The sequence below is a fragment of the Cetorhinus maximus genome, chromosome 16 (assembly GCF_964194155.1).
Source record: "Cetorhinus maximus chromosome 16, sCetMax3.hap1.1, whole genome shotgun sequence".
NCBI lineage: Eukaryota > Metazoa > Chordata > Chondrichthyes > Lamniformes > Cetorhinidae > Cetorhinus > Cetorhinus maximus.
Window position 1 is genome coordinate 80064942 of NC_135894.1, and position 17948 is coordinate 80082889.

The following is a 17948-nucleotide window of genomic DNA, read 5'->3' on the forward strand; positions in this document are numbered from 1 at the left end:
ACTGGGAAATGGCAGATATTATCGGTGCCTAGAAAGCCTTGGAAAACTCTTGCTAACAGCAACAATTTTCTTTTTGAACTCTAAAAATATTTATGTAGGGAAAAATCTTTATTACTGCTAATGCCTCAACCATTATTCAAATGTGACTCAGGCCACATACAAACCCAATCGCAATAAATTTACTCGAGATGCCACCCCCCTCTCCCCAAGCTTATTAGCCAGTCATGACACATAAATTACGTTTCAGGATTCCATGGCCATTTTCCCAAAGAGAATTTGTAAAGGTTCTTTTTTTGAACCTCTGGTGTTAGAAATAACGTGTATTCTCATAAGTTTCTAAAAAAAAAGATAGGTGGTAAAATGTTAAATGGAAAGTTGTTTCTTATATATTATTTTGTCTTGAGTATTCCAAAAGATACCACAAGCTATTATGTTAGAAAAGTGATCTATTTTGGTCTGTGAGGGGGCTTTTAGAGCATTGGTACCAAGAGGGCTGTTTGGTTTTCAGAAAAAGGGCTGCACAGGCAGGCAAGCAACAAAGGGCATGGGAAGGTTGTAAAAACCGATCACTGCAAGACCGAGAGATTCTGGCTGCGTTGCCGGACAGGGTTATTCTGCTTATGTTAATTTAGACAACCCAAAAAAAAAAGTGCTGTATGTACGTTCAAGAGGTTATTTACAGCAAAGACAAATTAGCAAGAAACAGGGGCAGGGTTTTTCAGTCGGCGTGTGGGGGCGGGCCTGACATGCCGGCGCATAAAATCACGCGTGATATCGTCGGGCGTGCGTCCCGATGTCATTGCGCTGTCTCGCGATGTTTCGCTCGGCGGGCGCGCGCCACAGTCGGCTGCGCACCTGCCGACATTTAAATGGCCCATTAAGGCAGTAATTAATGTAATCGTTAATGCTGCCCGTCCAACCTGAAGGTTGGTGGGCAGGCGAAAAGGCCAGGCGGCCTTCACGTGTTTTTTTTAGGAAACCTCATCCGTGAGCACGATGAGTTTTCCTAAAGCTTTTATTAATAAAATAAATAATTTTTCCAAAATACCAAAACATGCCCCATCTCGTGTGACACAGTCACACGACAGGACACGGTTAATCAAATTTTTAATCCATTTACTTAATAACTTCAAAAGCTCTGCAATCTCCCTGAGGCAGCTCCGTGCCTCAGGGAGATTGAAGCGCTCTTTTGCACTGGCCCCGGCTCTCACTGCCCGCATAGGTAGCGCTGAGCCCTATGGCTCGTGTCTTACACTGGGCGGGCCCTAATTGGCCCACCTGCGTAAAATGGCGACGCGGAGCCGATTGCGGGCAGCGGTCGGCTCTGCAACCACCCCACCCACTCACACTGAGCCTGCCCATCGACTGAAAAATTCAGGCCCAGGTGAAAAAAAAACATAGCAGAGACAGGAAGGATAACAGGAGACTGGAAATGAAGACAGCAGGATAAAAAAAAAAGGAAAACTCAAAAAAACGTACCTCATGTGTTTTCTTTTTAATTTGATTTGTGATTTTATATATAAAGTTTCTCTCTATGTCCACTCACTGGAAAATATCCCAGTCATTACTGAAGTGAAGAAAGAAAATTTCTCTTCATTTGTTGTTGCCCAACAGTGCCTACGCTTCAGAAGTATTTCATTGGCTGAAGAAGCTTGAGACGTCAAGAGGACATGAAAGGCACTATATAAATGCAAACTTTTCTCTCTTTCATTCATCACTTTGATAAACTATGCAGACTGCTCAAGCCCAGATTACTCACTACGTCATCACATCACACTCCCATTTGCTTATATGCCTTTCTTTACGCAAAGAAAGAAATTTAAAAAGGTTGCAACATCTTCAGGATGTCCCAAACAATCTATTTGCCAATTTTTTTTTTGAGGTGTAGACATTGTTGTTTTGCAGGGAATCATGATAGCCAATGTGCAAAGTTTGCAAATTAAAAATGAACAGTTTATTTGGTTTGATGTCAAATATCGGCCAGAGCACAAAGACAACTTCCCTTACTCCAAATAATACCATGGAATCTATTTAAACCACCTGGAACCATAGTTTAATACCTCATGTTAAAGATGGCTTCTACAACTATAAGTATTCCCTCAGTACTGCACTAAAGTATTGCCCTGTTTTTTTCTCTTGGTGCTACCCTCTCATTAGATAGTAGTGCCTGGCTAGAATAAGCATGAGGCATGAAAGGCAGGGATGGGATGATCTTCACAGTCACTGGCAGTGCCACGTTTGTGGCACAGTATGGCTGAATGTTAGATAATTTTGTGCAATACAAATTTGCCACTGCCTCTCTTGTAAATCATAGTTTATGCACAACATCCCTTGGGCAACTCCAGGTGAGTGTGCCTCTTCCTTGAGAAAGGTAGAAGTGGAAAAGCTGTTTCCTCCAGCTGGGGATTGGACTCTTTGTTAAAATCGCACTGGGGTCCCAATTGCACAATGGGCGCCAGCATTACATAATTAACAGGGCCTTTGGCTGCCTGTAGGAAACATTTCCAACCCCTTCTAAAACCTGGAAGTTGAATTGGACATGGGTGAGGTGTGAACAAGGAGACTAGTAATGCGCCTCTATTTTGGCTCCCCCGCCTGCACTGTTCTCGTCGGGCACGAGGGGATTAAAATAAGCATGGATGGTCCCATTTCTTAAATATTCTTCCTTTCACCTACTTGGATTTGAATTTAGATGTGAAATTTAGCTTTATCTCGGAGCTCTCTTGCGGAGAAACGACATCTGATGGAATTTTCTCCACAGCTCATGATGAATTTGTTTCCCCAGGAGAGAAGGAGGAAGCACATGAGCAGGATTAATTCTCCTATAAAAAGGAGACTGGCAACTGCAGATGTGCAACTAAAGGTTCTCCTAAAAACGATTATCAAGTGAACTTAAAACATATATTCACAGCATTTTCATTATCATAGCAACTAGTGTGTGAACAATGGTTCCCTGCAGCTGTGAAAGGTCCAGCGTTTGGGCCATTTTAATACATTTTGGCCTCCACGCCGGTGCATGACAAACTCATCCTCAAATTACCACAAAGTGAACAAACGATCAGCTTCTGCCATAGGTGATATTTTTTCTTCAAGGATTTCATTCAACCCACCTGCCTCTCCGAAGTTGCTGCCATGCTTTTTCTTCTGGTGTATAGGAATCATGCAGGTGCTTCTTCACAATGGGGATATAGCAAGGAACCACAGCCTTAGCGCAGCTATGTACAAATTTGAACAGGCCTCCCGCTGAGGGGGAATCCAAGTCATCAAAAAATATGCCACCTACTCCTCTCCGCTCCCCGCGATGTTTGATGTAAAAATAAGCATCACACCTTTATTTGGGACAATAGGAGGAGGAAAGATAAACTGTTACAATTGGCATCAATATACTTTTCTAATTCCACCACCCCCCCACCCTCAAAAACAAAAAAAAACCCCAACAGGAGTATGCTCCACATGAGCCCTCTCTCTCACTACTTCATCTCATCCTATTCCTTGCTTCCTCATGTACTTAACTAACTTCCTTTTAAATGCTGAAACAAAAACAAAAAGAGCTGGAAAAACTCAGCAGGTCTGACAGCATCTGCGGAGGGGAATACAATTAATGTTTCGAGCCCGTATGACTCTTCATTTGCTTTTATCCTTTTAAATGCTTCTTTACTAATCACCTCAACAATTCCCGGTGGTAGCATATTCCAGGTAAAGAAATTTCTTCTAAATTCCTTATTGGTTAGGAGTACCTTACATTTATGGCACTAAAGCTATTGTACCCACATTATTTTTGCAAAACTGTAGATCCATTTGTATCAGAACCCAGACTATAACTGTAAAATAAAAATCTCCGCACAGTTTCTCTTTTAAAAAAAAATGCCAACCTGTGCACTTCTGCCTATTCTAGTGCAGGGGTACTGGCAGGTTGGTGCCATACATTTCCAGTGCTGACTGACCACTGATTCTCAAACATGAGATTCCCAATGGAAAACCTTTTGCACACTCTCTAAAATGACTCGGGGCAAATTGCACAAAGGCAGATTTTTTTTTTTATTCATTAGATGTGGGCATCACTGCCTATCTCTAACTGTCTTTGTTCAGAGGGCATTTAAGAGTCAACCACATTGCTCTGGAGTCACATGTACGCCAGACCAGGTAAGGACACCAGATTTCCTTCCCTAAAGCCAGATGAGTTTTTACAACAATCGACATGGTCATCTTTAGACTTTTAATTAATTAATTTTTATTGAATTCAAATTCCACCATCTGCCGTCCCCAGAGCATTACCCTGAGTTTCTGGATTACTAGTCCAGTGACAACACCACTACGCCATCACCTCCCTGCAGATGTAATGGTAGTTGTGACAGGGAGAGGCAAGTCCTACTTTTGGTAGACACTTAAATTGCTTTCCACCATCACCATGACACGTAGCAATGCTGGATACCTTCTTGTACTAAAAGGAAGAAATACTGCAACAAAAATGGAAATTATGGAAAATAGTACACTGAATGATATTTCTGCTGTATTTGTTTGGAATTGCCCAAAATTCATTAGGGGCAGGATGTTGAGGTCAGCGAGCTCCCGACATCATTTCAATTTTCAGGTTGGCGAGGGCACAGCCAAATCAGCTGTGCGCCTGCCGACCTGTCAATGGCCAATTGAGGCCATTTAAAATCTAATTGAAGTAGTTAAAGGACCTGCCCGTCCAACCTTAAGGCTGGCGGGCAGGCCGGGAGCCCTGGCAGGCTTCAGAAAAAGTATGAAACCTCATCCCACGGGCGGGGTGAGGTTTCATGCAGGTTTTCAAAAATTTAATAAAAGTTTAATTAAAAGTGATGGACATGTCCCAACTCATGTGACAGTGTCACGAGGGGACATGTCAGGGAAATTTTATTTTTCTATATCTCACATTTCTGAATTTGGCGCCGATCTCCCTGAGGCAGCACTTAGCCTCAGGGAGATGAGTGCACTCCTTTGCACGTATGCATGAAAGAGTGCACTCTCAGCTTAGGGAATCCCCCTCCGCACAGGGAGCGCATAGCGCTTCCTGGCGGACGTCACACTGGGCAGGCCTTAATTGGCCCACCTACGTAAAACGGCGGCACATCCGCTCAAGCCTGCTCCTGACCTTCCCCCCGCCCCCGACGGGGAAAAATTCTTCCCTAGGTGTTTCCTGCAGCCATCAGGAATGATGGTAGAATTTGAAGAGGACGCAGTAATGAGCAGAGACCCGGCATCATGAAACTCTGCCAACTTTTCCCATTGGGTGGGCCCAATCAAAAAACCCTGGCTTTGGAGCCAGGCTTTGCAAACTATGGGATGCACAAGAACCATGTAACTGCCTTGTCACCAGTTATTATGAGTCAAGCAATCAGGTTTGAACAGAGTGGCCCACCCACTACAGAATGACAAGTAATTGATAAAAATGCCAGGAACTGCACTATAATCCTTTTGAGTGCCTCTGATAAGAGCTCCTCAGTCCAAAGTCATTGTGATCTGCCTTCACATACGAAAGTTCAGGCATAATCTTACAAGTTACAAAAAATGTTCAGTCATTCAGCTGACTTTTATCAATGTGTCGGGGTTGCAAAACTTCAGGCTTGAAGGTTAACCCAAACCTTCCCTCAGTTTGCAAATGCGGTTTTGAGTTTTAAGCAAACCTAAAGAGGGCAGCTTTGCCAGAAACAATGTGAAGATATTCATAATACATTGGCTCCGATTTTACAGTATAAATAACAGTAAGACTATCAAGTACTCAGTTATTAAATTGCAAATCTGAAAGCAACTTCCAGTGACCGCATGTCTGCAGTGAAATGTGGATATCAAGAAGTTGCTGTGCCTCTGGAAGTCATGCAATACCACTCAGCACCTAAACGCATGGACCAGCATGGATTTGCTGTACTGAGGAGATGTAGACACACTACACTCATCAGAACAATTTGAGACTTGATATTCCAGTGTAAGTACATCTTTAAATGTGTGACAAAACTTAATCATTGCCAAGCTACCACGCTGAGATTGAAGGCACCCCACCTTTCTCTGATAGATTCAAAGGAAAATATCTTTGAAATACAAAATGACCATGTCAAAGAAAATTCAAATATTTGTCCAAAGATCAAACAAATCTGTCAATCAAGCATTCACAAATAAAACTCACAAGGGACTTGTATTTGAACCAAATGATTCCGAAGCTCCTTTTCATGCCACCACAACTGATTTCTAATTTGCTCATCGTTACGTTTCTCCTTTTCTAGGACTTCTTTTCCCACCCTCACTCAATTCTGATTAAGATAGCCAACTGGTCCGTATGCCTTTTGAGCCTTTGTAAAAAGCCCTTATGAATTTTTGCCTCATGCTGTCAGTTATCTTCAAGGTACAATCTCCCAGTCTCTTGATTACGTTGCTCTCCTGTACAAGGCCAGGGCTGTACAGGAAGTTTTGATTATTTATGCACATAAACTCACAACACTTCTTCCAAGCTTTGCACATTAGCAGTTAGACATTCTGAAGGAATTTCAACATGACTAAAAAATCTACCTTATTGTTTTGTAAAAAAAGAAAAATGCAACATCTTCGATAGCACTCACCATTTTTTAAAAGTTGGATAATAACTTCGATCGTGCTTGTCGCAGGCTTCCTTGAGGGTCTTGTGAAAATGGATAGCATCATCTTTATTCAGGTAGGTAGGGGTAAGGTCCGTACCTCCACCAAACCACCATGATTTTTGACCTATTAAATAAGGTTGCTTAAAGCTTAAACTGTAGCTAGACAGCAAGATTTATTTTATATTTACAACATTATTCACTTTGTGAGAGCGAGCCTATGACTTTGTGGTAGTAATTGCACCACTGAGACAGAAGCTGAAGGCCCCCCCTGAGTCCCACTATTGTCAGCTCCAGCAAATAGGGACTAGAACTTGGGCACTAAATACTAGAGTGGCGTCCAGTGGGGCAGTCGATTAAGGACAGAGTGTGCAGCAGCTCAGCGGTATTCCCACCTCAGAGTTTGAAAGGTTGAGTTTGAGCCCACTCCAGACAGTCATGGTCAGAAAAGACTGGCCATAAGTACCGTACTGTCAGCCAGCGGGTTAGTTGAGTCTGATGGGTTCAGGGGACAGCCCTTCCACTGCACCCCCTCATCACCAGCCTTGGTTGCAGCCCACCTAGGAGAAGGTACTTCAAAGATAACGACAAGGAAATGAGAAACAACCTCGACTATTCTTTCCTAGTAAGTGACTTTAGAATCTCATGAGTGAGACTCCAGTTAGAACCTGCCCTAGGAAAAAACACAATGGACAGACTTTATATATAACTGCAAAGTTTAAAAAAAAAGCTCAAATACAATTGAACTTTGTTCTATAACTGTTAGTTGTCTGGGCTATTTTAAACTGAATTGAATTACATGTCCCTTTTTGAGACAAACTAAGTTTAAAAAGACTATAAAAAGCTTAGAGCTACAAAATTAGCCTTTTTTTGAGGGTGTGGTGACGGTGGCTGATTTAATCTCATGGGCATGAATGATGTATCGGTAGGTCTGTCTATCTGTCTGACCCTCAATGTATGATCTGAAATGTTTTAGAGTCAAACCATATTTTTTCCTGTCCCCACACATGGAAAATGTAACATTGCCCTCTGCTTTATTGACCTTTTCACACTTAAGCATAAGGAGATTGTTAGACCACATTGTACCAACAATGCTCAGGATTGTTTTCATAAAAAATCTAGTCTAATAACCCACGGGCAGAATCTAATGCCCCCACCCTCCCCAATGGAGACTCACTGCCTTTCTGCCTCAATCTGATTAAGTCCAGGGCAGAAAGGCTTGCAGTTGGCCTTCCCGACTGGATGTCAATTGAGGCCTTTAGGTGGGTAATTAATGCCCGCTTAAGGGCCTCATCTCACTGCCATTGGTATTCAACCCTGTTTGGTTGCTTGCAGCCCACGAAGGGGGAGGCCCCTCATTCAAAGGCACTCGGCATCGGGGGCCCTCTGAGAGCCATCCACGTGCCGTTTCCTCCAACCCCCTTCCCACTCCCCCATCACTGGCAACCCTCTCCCTGAAACCCCATCCCACCCTCAATTACCTTTCTCCAGAAATCCCTGTGGAGACCCCACTCCTGGTGGCGCTGCCAGTAATAGAGAGGTACCGACCTCCAACTGGCAACAACTCTCGAGAGCGGGATTTCTGCCTGACTGTGCTGCAATTAAATGTCCCCTGGAGTCTCAGCGGCAGGGTTCCCACTGTCAATTAACAATTTAAATATCTCGGCTCCCAGAGATCAGGCTGGTGGGGGTGCTCCTATTTTTGGTGATAGACATCGGGCCCTGCAGCTCTCATTAAATTCCACCCCATAGGTGTAACATCACGCTATTGTCCCAGTTTGCTGCCACAAAAGCAACCCATGGATACGATATTGCTGGAAACCATATTGCTGCATACCTACATGTAAGAGTAATTTACTATTTATCGAACATATAGAATATTTAAAATGGACACTTACCATCTGCGTCTTCAATTTCAAAGTATCTGTAGTTGAAATGGATGGTCGGAATGTGAGGATTCTTGGGATGGATCACTGAACTCACTCCCATCGCACAAAACGGCAGTTGTCCTGCATCCCAAAATACACAATATCCTTAAGTGACAGAGCTATATTCACAGTGTTAATTAAATGTTTGCTTCCGTACCCTGCAGCAACGTTAGAACTTTGAGGTACCCTTTGAACTATTGTATATTTGGCAAACTGGGGCTGCAGAACTCATCTTACTTACACTGTAGGATGAATTGTACAGTGGCAACTTGGGAGCAACTGCACATGTTCAAATTTCTGTATATGGAGTAGTTTGAAAAATGTAATTGTGACAGGTTATTGGACCTTCCTCACTTGCAAGAGAGAGCATGTACAGGCAGGGACAGGAAAATCCCTCTGTTGGCGAGCACAGGTGACCTAAACGATCAAGGCCATAACAAATGGCAGCATTTTGCCAGTGACAGATAAACAAACAGTTGAACAGCAGCCTTCTAGGTGGTTCCTTCTCCTCTGGCACAAATAGCACTGAGTCATTCTTATTACAGGTACAGTGCCTTAAATCCGGTAACCGGGGGACCAAGGCCACGCCGGATTTCGGATATTGCCAGATTTCGGGTTGGGATAGTTTGGGTCAAGCAGGTTAGGTGGAGTCAAGGGTTGCTTGGAATATGTGACAGAGCGGCATGCAAAGCTGATAGATAGTCTGGCGGGAGGAGAGAAAAGAGAAAGAACAAGGGAAGGAGAGAGTGTGAGAAAGAGAAAGGAGCTGGAGGCGAAGGTTGCAAAACGAAGAGCAGGACAGCATTCACCCCAAGTCATAACCTATCTCAAATGGCTAAATATCCTAGAGGAAATTATTTTTGGAATTCTTAGGGAGTAATATTGACTTAGGGTTATAGTGTAAAACTGGAAATATTAGTTCAGTAGCAATGACTCCCTACTTCCTCACAATGTGACTGGAAAAAGAATGAATTAAGAGTGTGTGACTCGATTAATGCACTAAATTCCAACTGATGAGAGCTTGAGGAAATGGTGAATAGTTGCACTAAAGTTCCTTTTGTCTTTTTAATTCAGATTCCAAGGGCCCTTTGTCTAGTTTTATCTGGTGCTCCATTGGGCTATAGAACATTAGCTTAACAACTTAAATGCCAGGAGCCAGCTCACAGTCACTGGGGTCACGTTATCCAAGTTCAAATAAAAACAATATACAAGCCTATAAGCCAAGGGAAATTCAGAGTTTAAGCCCTTAGAATGGAGAGAATCCTTTCTATGGGCAAGTGAAACCCATGGTTAAGGAAACAATAAACTTCAGTGGACAACACTCTCGAGGATCCATGGGATCTACTGCATAGGACTTTTGGAACCCATTATGCTTGTTTTTATTGCCACAATTAAAAATAAATTTCTCCATTAAGATGGTCAACATTTGAATTGGAGACAACAATCAATGGGTATCAGTTTACAGAGAAAAACAAACAGAATTGTGGCATGTCACCCAAAACACTAATAAAAATCCTGAAATCCAAGGTAATAAAACATAATGTAATTTACTTAGGTCACCCTGAAGCAGCAGTTTTGATGATAGGCTTTTATTTAAGGCTATTTTACACCATTTTGAGTTAACATTTTTGGGAGGATGGGTCTGAATCTGCTTTTGTGAAGCTGTTTGTCAGCTTTTCCAATTGTTGTAGGTTGGTATGTAAGGGAGAATTAGAAGCAAGCAAACAGTGGGTGTGGCAGAGAGTGCAGAAGCAACGTATAGAAAGAGTGTAAGAACTCAAAGAGAAAGAGCCCAAGCGAGCCTGAAGACACGAGAAAGAAAGAATTTTAAATAACATATGCCAAAGGCAAATGCCGGGACTGCTGAATCAGATTTTTAGCCAGTGATTCCCCTCTTACCGTCTTTCGATTTCAACGACTTTCCTCTGCTTCTCATCTGTTTAGCAGCTTCCTCTGAAAGGTTACCAAATACTACAGAAACATTGACCCCAGCTTTCTCAAATACTTTGCCATCTTGAAGTACACAGCTTATACCGCCACCACCTGCAATAATAATAAAAGAAGTGTAAACCTCAAACAAACGTCAATCAACACTTTAAAGAAATGTTTTAAATCTCGAAAGGAATGGGGCTAGGTGGAGAGGAACTTTTTCTGCTGCTGGAGGAGTCCAGAACAGGACACAACCTTAAAATCAGAGCAAGGCCATTCAGGACAGTAGTTAGGAAACATTTCTTCAAAAGGATCAGAATCACAGGATCACAGAGTGTAGAAGAGGCCCTTCGGCCCATTGGGTCTGCACCAACATGTGAGAAACACCTGACCTACCTACCTAATCCCATTTACCAGCACTTGGCCCATAGCCTTGAATGTTATGACGTGCCAAGTGCTCATCCAGGTTCTTTTTAAAGGATGTGAGGCAACCCGCCTCCACCACCCTCCCAGGCAGCGCATTCCAGACCGTCACCACCCCCTGGGTAAAAAAGTTTTTCCTCACATCCCCCCTAAACCTCCTGCCCCTCACCTTGAACTTATGTCCCCTTGTGACAGACCCTTCAACTAAGGGGAACAGCTGCTCCCTATCTAACCTGTCCATGCCCCTCATAATCTTGTACACCTCGATCAGGTCGCCCCTCAGTCTTCTCTGCTCCAACAAAAACAACCCAAGTCTATCCAACCTCTCTTCATAACTTAAATGTTTCATCCCAGACAACATCCTGGTGAATCTCCTCTGCACCCCCTCCAGTGCAATCAAATCCTTCCTATAATGTGGCGACCAGAACTGCAGACAGTACTCGAGCTGTGGCCTCACCAAAGTTCTATACAACGCCAACATGACCTCCCTACTTTTGTAATCTATGCCTCGATTGATAAAGGCAAGTGTCCCTTTATCACTACCCCACTAACATGCCCCTCCGCCTTCAGAGATCTACGGACACACACACCAAGGTCCCTTTGTTCCTCAGAACTTCCTAGTGTCATGCCATTCATTGAATACTTCCTTGTCAAATTACACCTTCCAAAGTGTATCACCTCACACTTTTCAGGGTTAAATTCCATCTGCCACTTATCTGCCCATTTGACCATCCCATCTATATCTTCCTGTAGCCCAAGACACTCAAACTCACTGTTAACCACCTGGCCAATCTTTGTGTCATCCGCAAACTTACTAATCCTACCCCCCACATAGTCATCTATGTCGTTGATATAAATGACGAATAATAGGGGACCCAGCACAGATCCCTGTGGTACGCCATTGGGCACTGGCTTCCAGTCACTAAAGTATCCTTCTGTCATCACCCTCTGTCTCCTACAACTAAGCCAATTTTGAATCCACCTTATCAAATTACCCTGTATCCCATGTGCACTTGCCTTCTTTATATGTCTCCCATGTGGGACCTTGTCAAAGGCTTTGCTGAAGTCCATATAAACTACATCAACTGCACTATCCTCATCTACACACCTGGTCACCTCCTCAAAAAATTCAATCAAATTTGTTAGGCATGACCTCCCTCTGACAAAGCCATGCTGACTATCTCTGATCAAACTTTGCCTCTCTAAGTGGAGATAGATTCTCTCCTTCAGAATTTTCTCCAATAGGTTCCCTATCGCTGACGTGAGACACACTGGCCTGTAGTTCTCTGGCTTATCTCTACAACCCTTCTTAAATAGTGGAACCACATTAGCTGTTCTCCAGTCTTCTGGCACCTCCCCCATGGCCAGAGAGGAATTAAAAATTTGGGTCAGAGCCCCTGCCATCTCCTCCCTTGCCTCCCTCAGCAGTCTGGGACACAAATCATCCGGACCTGGAGATTTGTCCACTTTTAAGCCTGCCAACACCTCCAATACCTTATACTCCCTATATCAATTTGCTTAGGAACCTCGCAGTCTCTCTCCCCGAGTTCGATACCTTCATCCTCATTCTCGTGTGAAGACAGATTTGAAGTATTCATTCAACACTCTACCAACGTCCTCTGGCTCCACCCATAGATTGCCCCCTTGGCCCCTAATGGACCCTACTCTTTCCCTGGTTATCCTCTTCCCACTGATATACTTATAGAATATCTTGGGATTTTCCCTACTTTTACCAGCCAGAACTTTCTCATATCCCCTCTTTGCTCTCCTAATTGCTTTCTTAAGCTCCACCCTGCACTTTCTGTACTCCACTAATGCCTCCGCTGATTTGCTTCCCTTGTACCTGCTAAAAGCCTCTCTTTTCCTTCTCATCGTATCCTGAACATCTCTGGACTTGTTACTCCTTCCTATCACCCTAGACAGAATATGTTAAGCCAGTACCCTTCCCATTTCCTTTTTGAATGCCCCCCACTGCTCCTCTGTAGATTTCCCCACAAGTAGCTGTTCCCAGTCTACCTTGGCCAGATCCTGCCTTATTTTACTAAAATCCGCTCTTCCCTAATCCAAAACATTTTTGCAACTTGTCTATTTCTTTGTCCAAAACAAGCTTAAATTGTACCATGTTGTGGTCGCTATCACTAAAATGCTCCCCCACCACCACCTCAGCCACCTGTCCAGCTTCATTCCCTAGAATTAGGACCAGTACTGCACTGTCCCTTGTTGGACCCTCTACATATTGACCTAAAAAGTTCTCCTGTACACATTTCAAGAAATCCACTCCATCCAAGCCCTTAACACTATGTCCATCCCAATTAATGTTGGGAAATTTGAAATCACCTAATATAATTACCCTATTGTTATTATTTTTACACACCTCCCCAAATTGTGCACATATTTGCTCCTCAATTTCCCACTGACCATCTGGAGGTCTATAATAAACACCTAACAATGTGGCTGCCCCTTTTTTATTCTTAAACTCTACCCACAAAGCTTCATTCGATGCCCCCTCCAAGATATCATTTCTCCTTACTGCAGTAACTGACTCCTTAACTGATAATGCAACGCCTCCTCCTCTTTTACCCCCTCCACTGTCTCGCCTGAAGATTCTATACCTGTAATACTCCGGGCATTAAAGTAGAGGCCATCCAGCCTTGCCTTACTCCCTTGAAATTTAATGCAGCTGTACTCCCTCTGATGGATGGGAGATGTATGAAACTCTCTCCCACAATAAACTGCAGATCATAGCTCAATTGTTTTTATAGTAAATAAAAGTGACCCGCACACACAGATTGCTGCCTGGAACATCGCTCAGCACAACGTTCCAGTCTGGGAGAATTTCCCTTTACCACTGATCTTTACTTTTAACTTCCAACTATCTCTTTATCTGTGTAACCACATTCTTAGTTCCATGATCTATTAACTTCATTTCAAATCTCTTACGTGGTACCTTATCAAATGATTTTGAAGCTGCTTATATATAACATCCGCTACATCGCCTTTTGCTGTTCTTTCTGTTATTTCTAGAGAATTCTATTCGATTGCTGAAGCTCAAGCTGCCTGTTAGAAATCCATAACTGCCCTGGTTAGTTTATGGTTTTCTCCAACTGCTTAGGAATTACATCCCATATCGTAAAACATTAGAAAGCAGAAAACAAGCCCTGGATTGCTACACACATGCACTGGCAGAATGGAAAATAGATTGTTTGATTTGGTGAGGTAAACTAATGTAAATTACATGGGATTACACTGAATTAGGCAACACTGCCAAACTGGATTAGGCTCCAAGTGAGCCTACTCCCACCCATCAACATAAACTTCTATTGCTTTTATTTGTCTTGTGCTTATCTAACTTCCCCTTAAATGTATTTTTTATTCATTCCTGGGATGTGGGCGTCACTGGCTGGGCCAGCATTTGTTGCCCAACCCTAACTGCCCTTGAGAAGGTGCTGCTTTCTTGAACTGCTGCAGTCCATGCATCGTAGGAACACCCACAGCACTGTTAGGAAAGGAGTTTGAGGATTTTGGCCCAGTGACAGTGAAGGAGCAGCGATATATTTCCAAGTCAGGATGGTGTGTGACTTGTAGGGGAACTTGCAGGTGGTGGTGTTCCCATACATCTGCTGCCCTTGTTCTTCTAGTTGGAAGAGGTCGCAGGTTTGGAAGGTGCTGTCGAAGGAGTCTTGGCGAGTTGCTGCAGTGCATCTTGTAAATAGTGCACGCTGCTGCCACTGTGCGTCGGTGGTGGAGAGAGTGAATGTTTAAGGTGGTGGATGAGGTGCCAATCAAGCGGCTGCCTTGCCCTCGGTGGTGTTGAGCCTCTTGAGTGTTACGGGAGCTGCACTCACCCAGGCAAGAGGAGAGTATTCCATCACACTCCTGACTTGTGCCTTGAAGATGATGGGCAGGCTTTGGGGAGTCAGGAAGTGAATTACTATCCACAGGATTCCCAGCCTCTGACTGCTCTTGTAGCCACAACATTCATATGGCTAATCCAGTTCGGTTTCTGGTCAATAGTAACCCCCAGGATATGGATGGTGGAGGACTCAGCCATGGTAATGCTATTGAAGGTCATGGGGAGATGGTTAGATTCTCTCTTGTTGAAGATGGTCATTGCCTAGCACTTGTGTGGTGCAAATATTACTTGCCACTTATCAGTCTAAGCCTGGATATTGTCCGGGTCTTGCTGCATTTAGACGTGGACTGCTTCAGTACCTGAGGGGTCGCGAATGGTGCTGAACATTGTGCAATCATCAGCGAACATCCCCACTTCTGACGTCATGATAGGGAAGATCATTGATGAAAAAGGTGAAGATGGTTGAGCCTAGGATACTACCCTGAGAAACTCCTGCAGCAATTTCCCAGGACTGAGGTGACTGACCTCCAACAACCACAACCATCTTCCCTTGTGTTAGGTATGACTCCAACCAGTGGAGATTTTTCCCCCCAATTCCCATTGACTCCAGTTTTGCTAGGGCTCCTTGATGTCAAGGGCAGTCACTCTCACCTCACCTCTGGCGTTCAGCTCTTTTGTCCATGTTTGGAACAAGGCTGTAATGAGGTCAGGAGCTGAGTGACCCTGGTGGAACCCAAACTGAGCACCTGTGAGCAGATTATTGCTGAGTAAGTGCCGTTTGATTATCAATAGTCGACTGATGGGGTAGTTGTCCTACTTTTTTTTGTGGCAAGGATGTACCTGGGCAATTTTCCACATTGCCATGTAGATGCGAGTGTTGTAGCTGTACTGGAACAGCTTGGCCAGAGTACGGCTAGTTCTGGTGCACAAGTCTGCAGTACTATTGCCGGAATGTTGTCAGGGCATTTAGCCTTGGCACTATCCAAGTGTTACTTGATATCAGGTGGGGTGAATCGAGTTGGCTGATGATGGCTGTGATGCTGGGGACCTCAAGAGGAGGCCGAGATGGATCATCCACTCGCTAAAGATGGCTCAAATGCTTCAGCCTTATCTTTTGCACTGATTTGCTGGGTCTCCCATCATTGAGGATGGGGATATTTGTGGAGCCTCCTCCACGAGTGAGTTGTTTAATTGTCCATCACCATTCATGACTGGATGTGGCAGGACTGCAGAGCTTAGATCTAATCCATTGGTTGTGGGATTGCTTATCTCTGCCTACTGCATGCTGCTTATGCTGTTTGGTATGTAAGTAGTCCTGTGTTGTAGCTTCACCAGGTTGACATCTCATTTTTAGGTATGCCTGGTGCTGCTCCTGGCATGCCCCCTGCACCCCTCATTGAACCAGGGTTGATCCCCTGGCTTGATGGTAATGGTAGAGTGAGGTATATGCTGGGCCATGAGGCTACAGATTGTGTTTGAGTACAACTCTGCTGCTGATGGCCCACAGCACCTCATGGATGCCCAGTTTTGAGTTGTTAGATCTGTTCAAAATCTATCCCATTTAGCACGGTGGTAGTGTCACACAACACGATGGAGGATATCCTCAATGTGAAGGCGGAACTTCGTCTCTACAACCACTGTGCGGTGGTCAATCCTACCGATACTGTCTTGGGCAATTTCTCCAAAATTACCTTTAACTGGTTTAACGTAAAAATAAATGAAAATGATCAAAATAACTACACCAATCAAGATAAAAGCAAAATACTGGGGATGCTGGAAATCTGAAACAAAAACAAAAATAGCTGGAGAAACTCAGCAGGTCTGACAGCATCTGCGGAGAGGAACACAGTTAACGTTTCGAGTCTGTATGACTCAAGGTTTACTCTCCTGAAAAGTTGAGCATAAATTTGTCAACAGGACAGTTTCTTCCGCTTCATTCACTGACAGCTGGTGTTGCGCCACAACTTCCTCTACCGTACTCAAAAAAAAAATCATGTGTATTTGCACGTACACGTACATACATTGGGAAGCGTTTACCTTCTTTACGGTGCCATCGGTCGACTTTGAACGGCTCACCGCCGTCAACTTCAGCCAAGGCTTTGCAAACATCAGCCTGAACATCCATGATCAGCAATTCCATCTTAGTCCTCATGTCATCCTTATTTTCCAGCAGTTTGTTGATGTCGGTCACCGGATCCGACATGAAGTGTTTGCATTTTTGCAACATTTCATCCAGCGCTTGCTGGTCCCGCTCGGCCGGTGTTGGCACGCTTTTCGCAGCCATCACAGCCCGGCTGCGGGTGAGCCCAAAGCCGCTCACGGTCGCCCCAACCAGCACAGCGCTGCCAACCACCAGGAACGGCTTGAAAAAGCCGCCCCCCGGTGAGGTCTTACCAACGCCGCCCCCGGTAAGCCATCTCACGCCCGGGAAGCCATGGCGAGCGGCGGCGGCTCCGGCTCCTCCTTCAATAAACAAGACGCAGCCCGGCCGCCGCGCTGTAGCTTTGCTCAGGGAGAACCCGATGCGGCTTCCACAGCGAGCGAGCGCTGACAGTGCGACAAGCTGGGACATTGCTACAGTCTGGCACGCGCTCCTCCCGATGACACAACGTTCCAATCCCGGGGACAATGCCAATGACAATGGCCCCGCGCCACCCGGCAGCTCGCGGCCCAGCTTCCTAATGTTACACGATAGGTGGGGGAGGAGCGAGAGGGCGGGGCCAGGCGACGGCGCCCACCCTCGGGCTCGGGGAGGAGAAGCGCATGGGCAACCGGGCTGTCTGCTGGGGTTTTTTTTTTGTAGTTTGATTTAGCAAGTATATAAATATTTTTTTTTTAAATCTTGCATTTACACAAGCCGCCTTTCCTCAAAATAAAAGCCCCACGCACCGTGGTCTGAAATCCCCCAGTGTGCTGGGACACACACCACACCCTACAAACTGACCACCACAGCCGCACCTCTCCATTGTGTACCTCCTGGCTGACTGCAAACAAAATCCTGGGCACTCCCTCCCTAACCCTACACCCTGTGGGTGTACCTACACCGCATGGACTGCAGCAGTTCAAGAAGGCAGCTCGCCACCACCTTCTCAAGGGGCAATTAGGGATTGACGATAAATTCTGGCCCAGCTAGCGATGCCCACATCCCGGGAACAAATTTTTTAAATAACTCACCCATCGCAAACTGGTAATTGACCAGAGTGAAGTCCCAGTTTTCAACTTTCC

General features: G+C 44.6%; 1 protein-coding gene across 1 annotated transcript in view; it reads right to left on the reverse strand.

The window, feature by feature from the left end:
* Nucleotides 1-17635, reverse strand: part of cpox (coproporphyrinogen oxidase) — a 22456-nt gene extending 4821 nt beyond the window's left edge. Inside the window, exons 1-5 of the mRNA XM_078560164.1 lie at nt 16761-17635; nt 10418-10561; nt 8489-8599; nt 6576-6717; nt 3111-3329 (exon numbers count right to left, since the gene is read on the reverse strand). Of these exons, the coding sequence (XP_078416290.1) occupies nt 3111-3329; nt 6576-6717; nt 8489-8599; nt 10418-10561; nt 16761-17295 (1151 nt within the window). The 5' untranslated portion in view covers nt 17296-17635. The remainder of the gene's footprint in view (nt 1-3110; nt 3330-6575; nt 6718-8488; nt 8600-10417; nt 10562-16760) is intronic.
* Between the last annotated feature and the right edge of the window lie 313 nt (nt 17636-17948).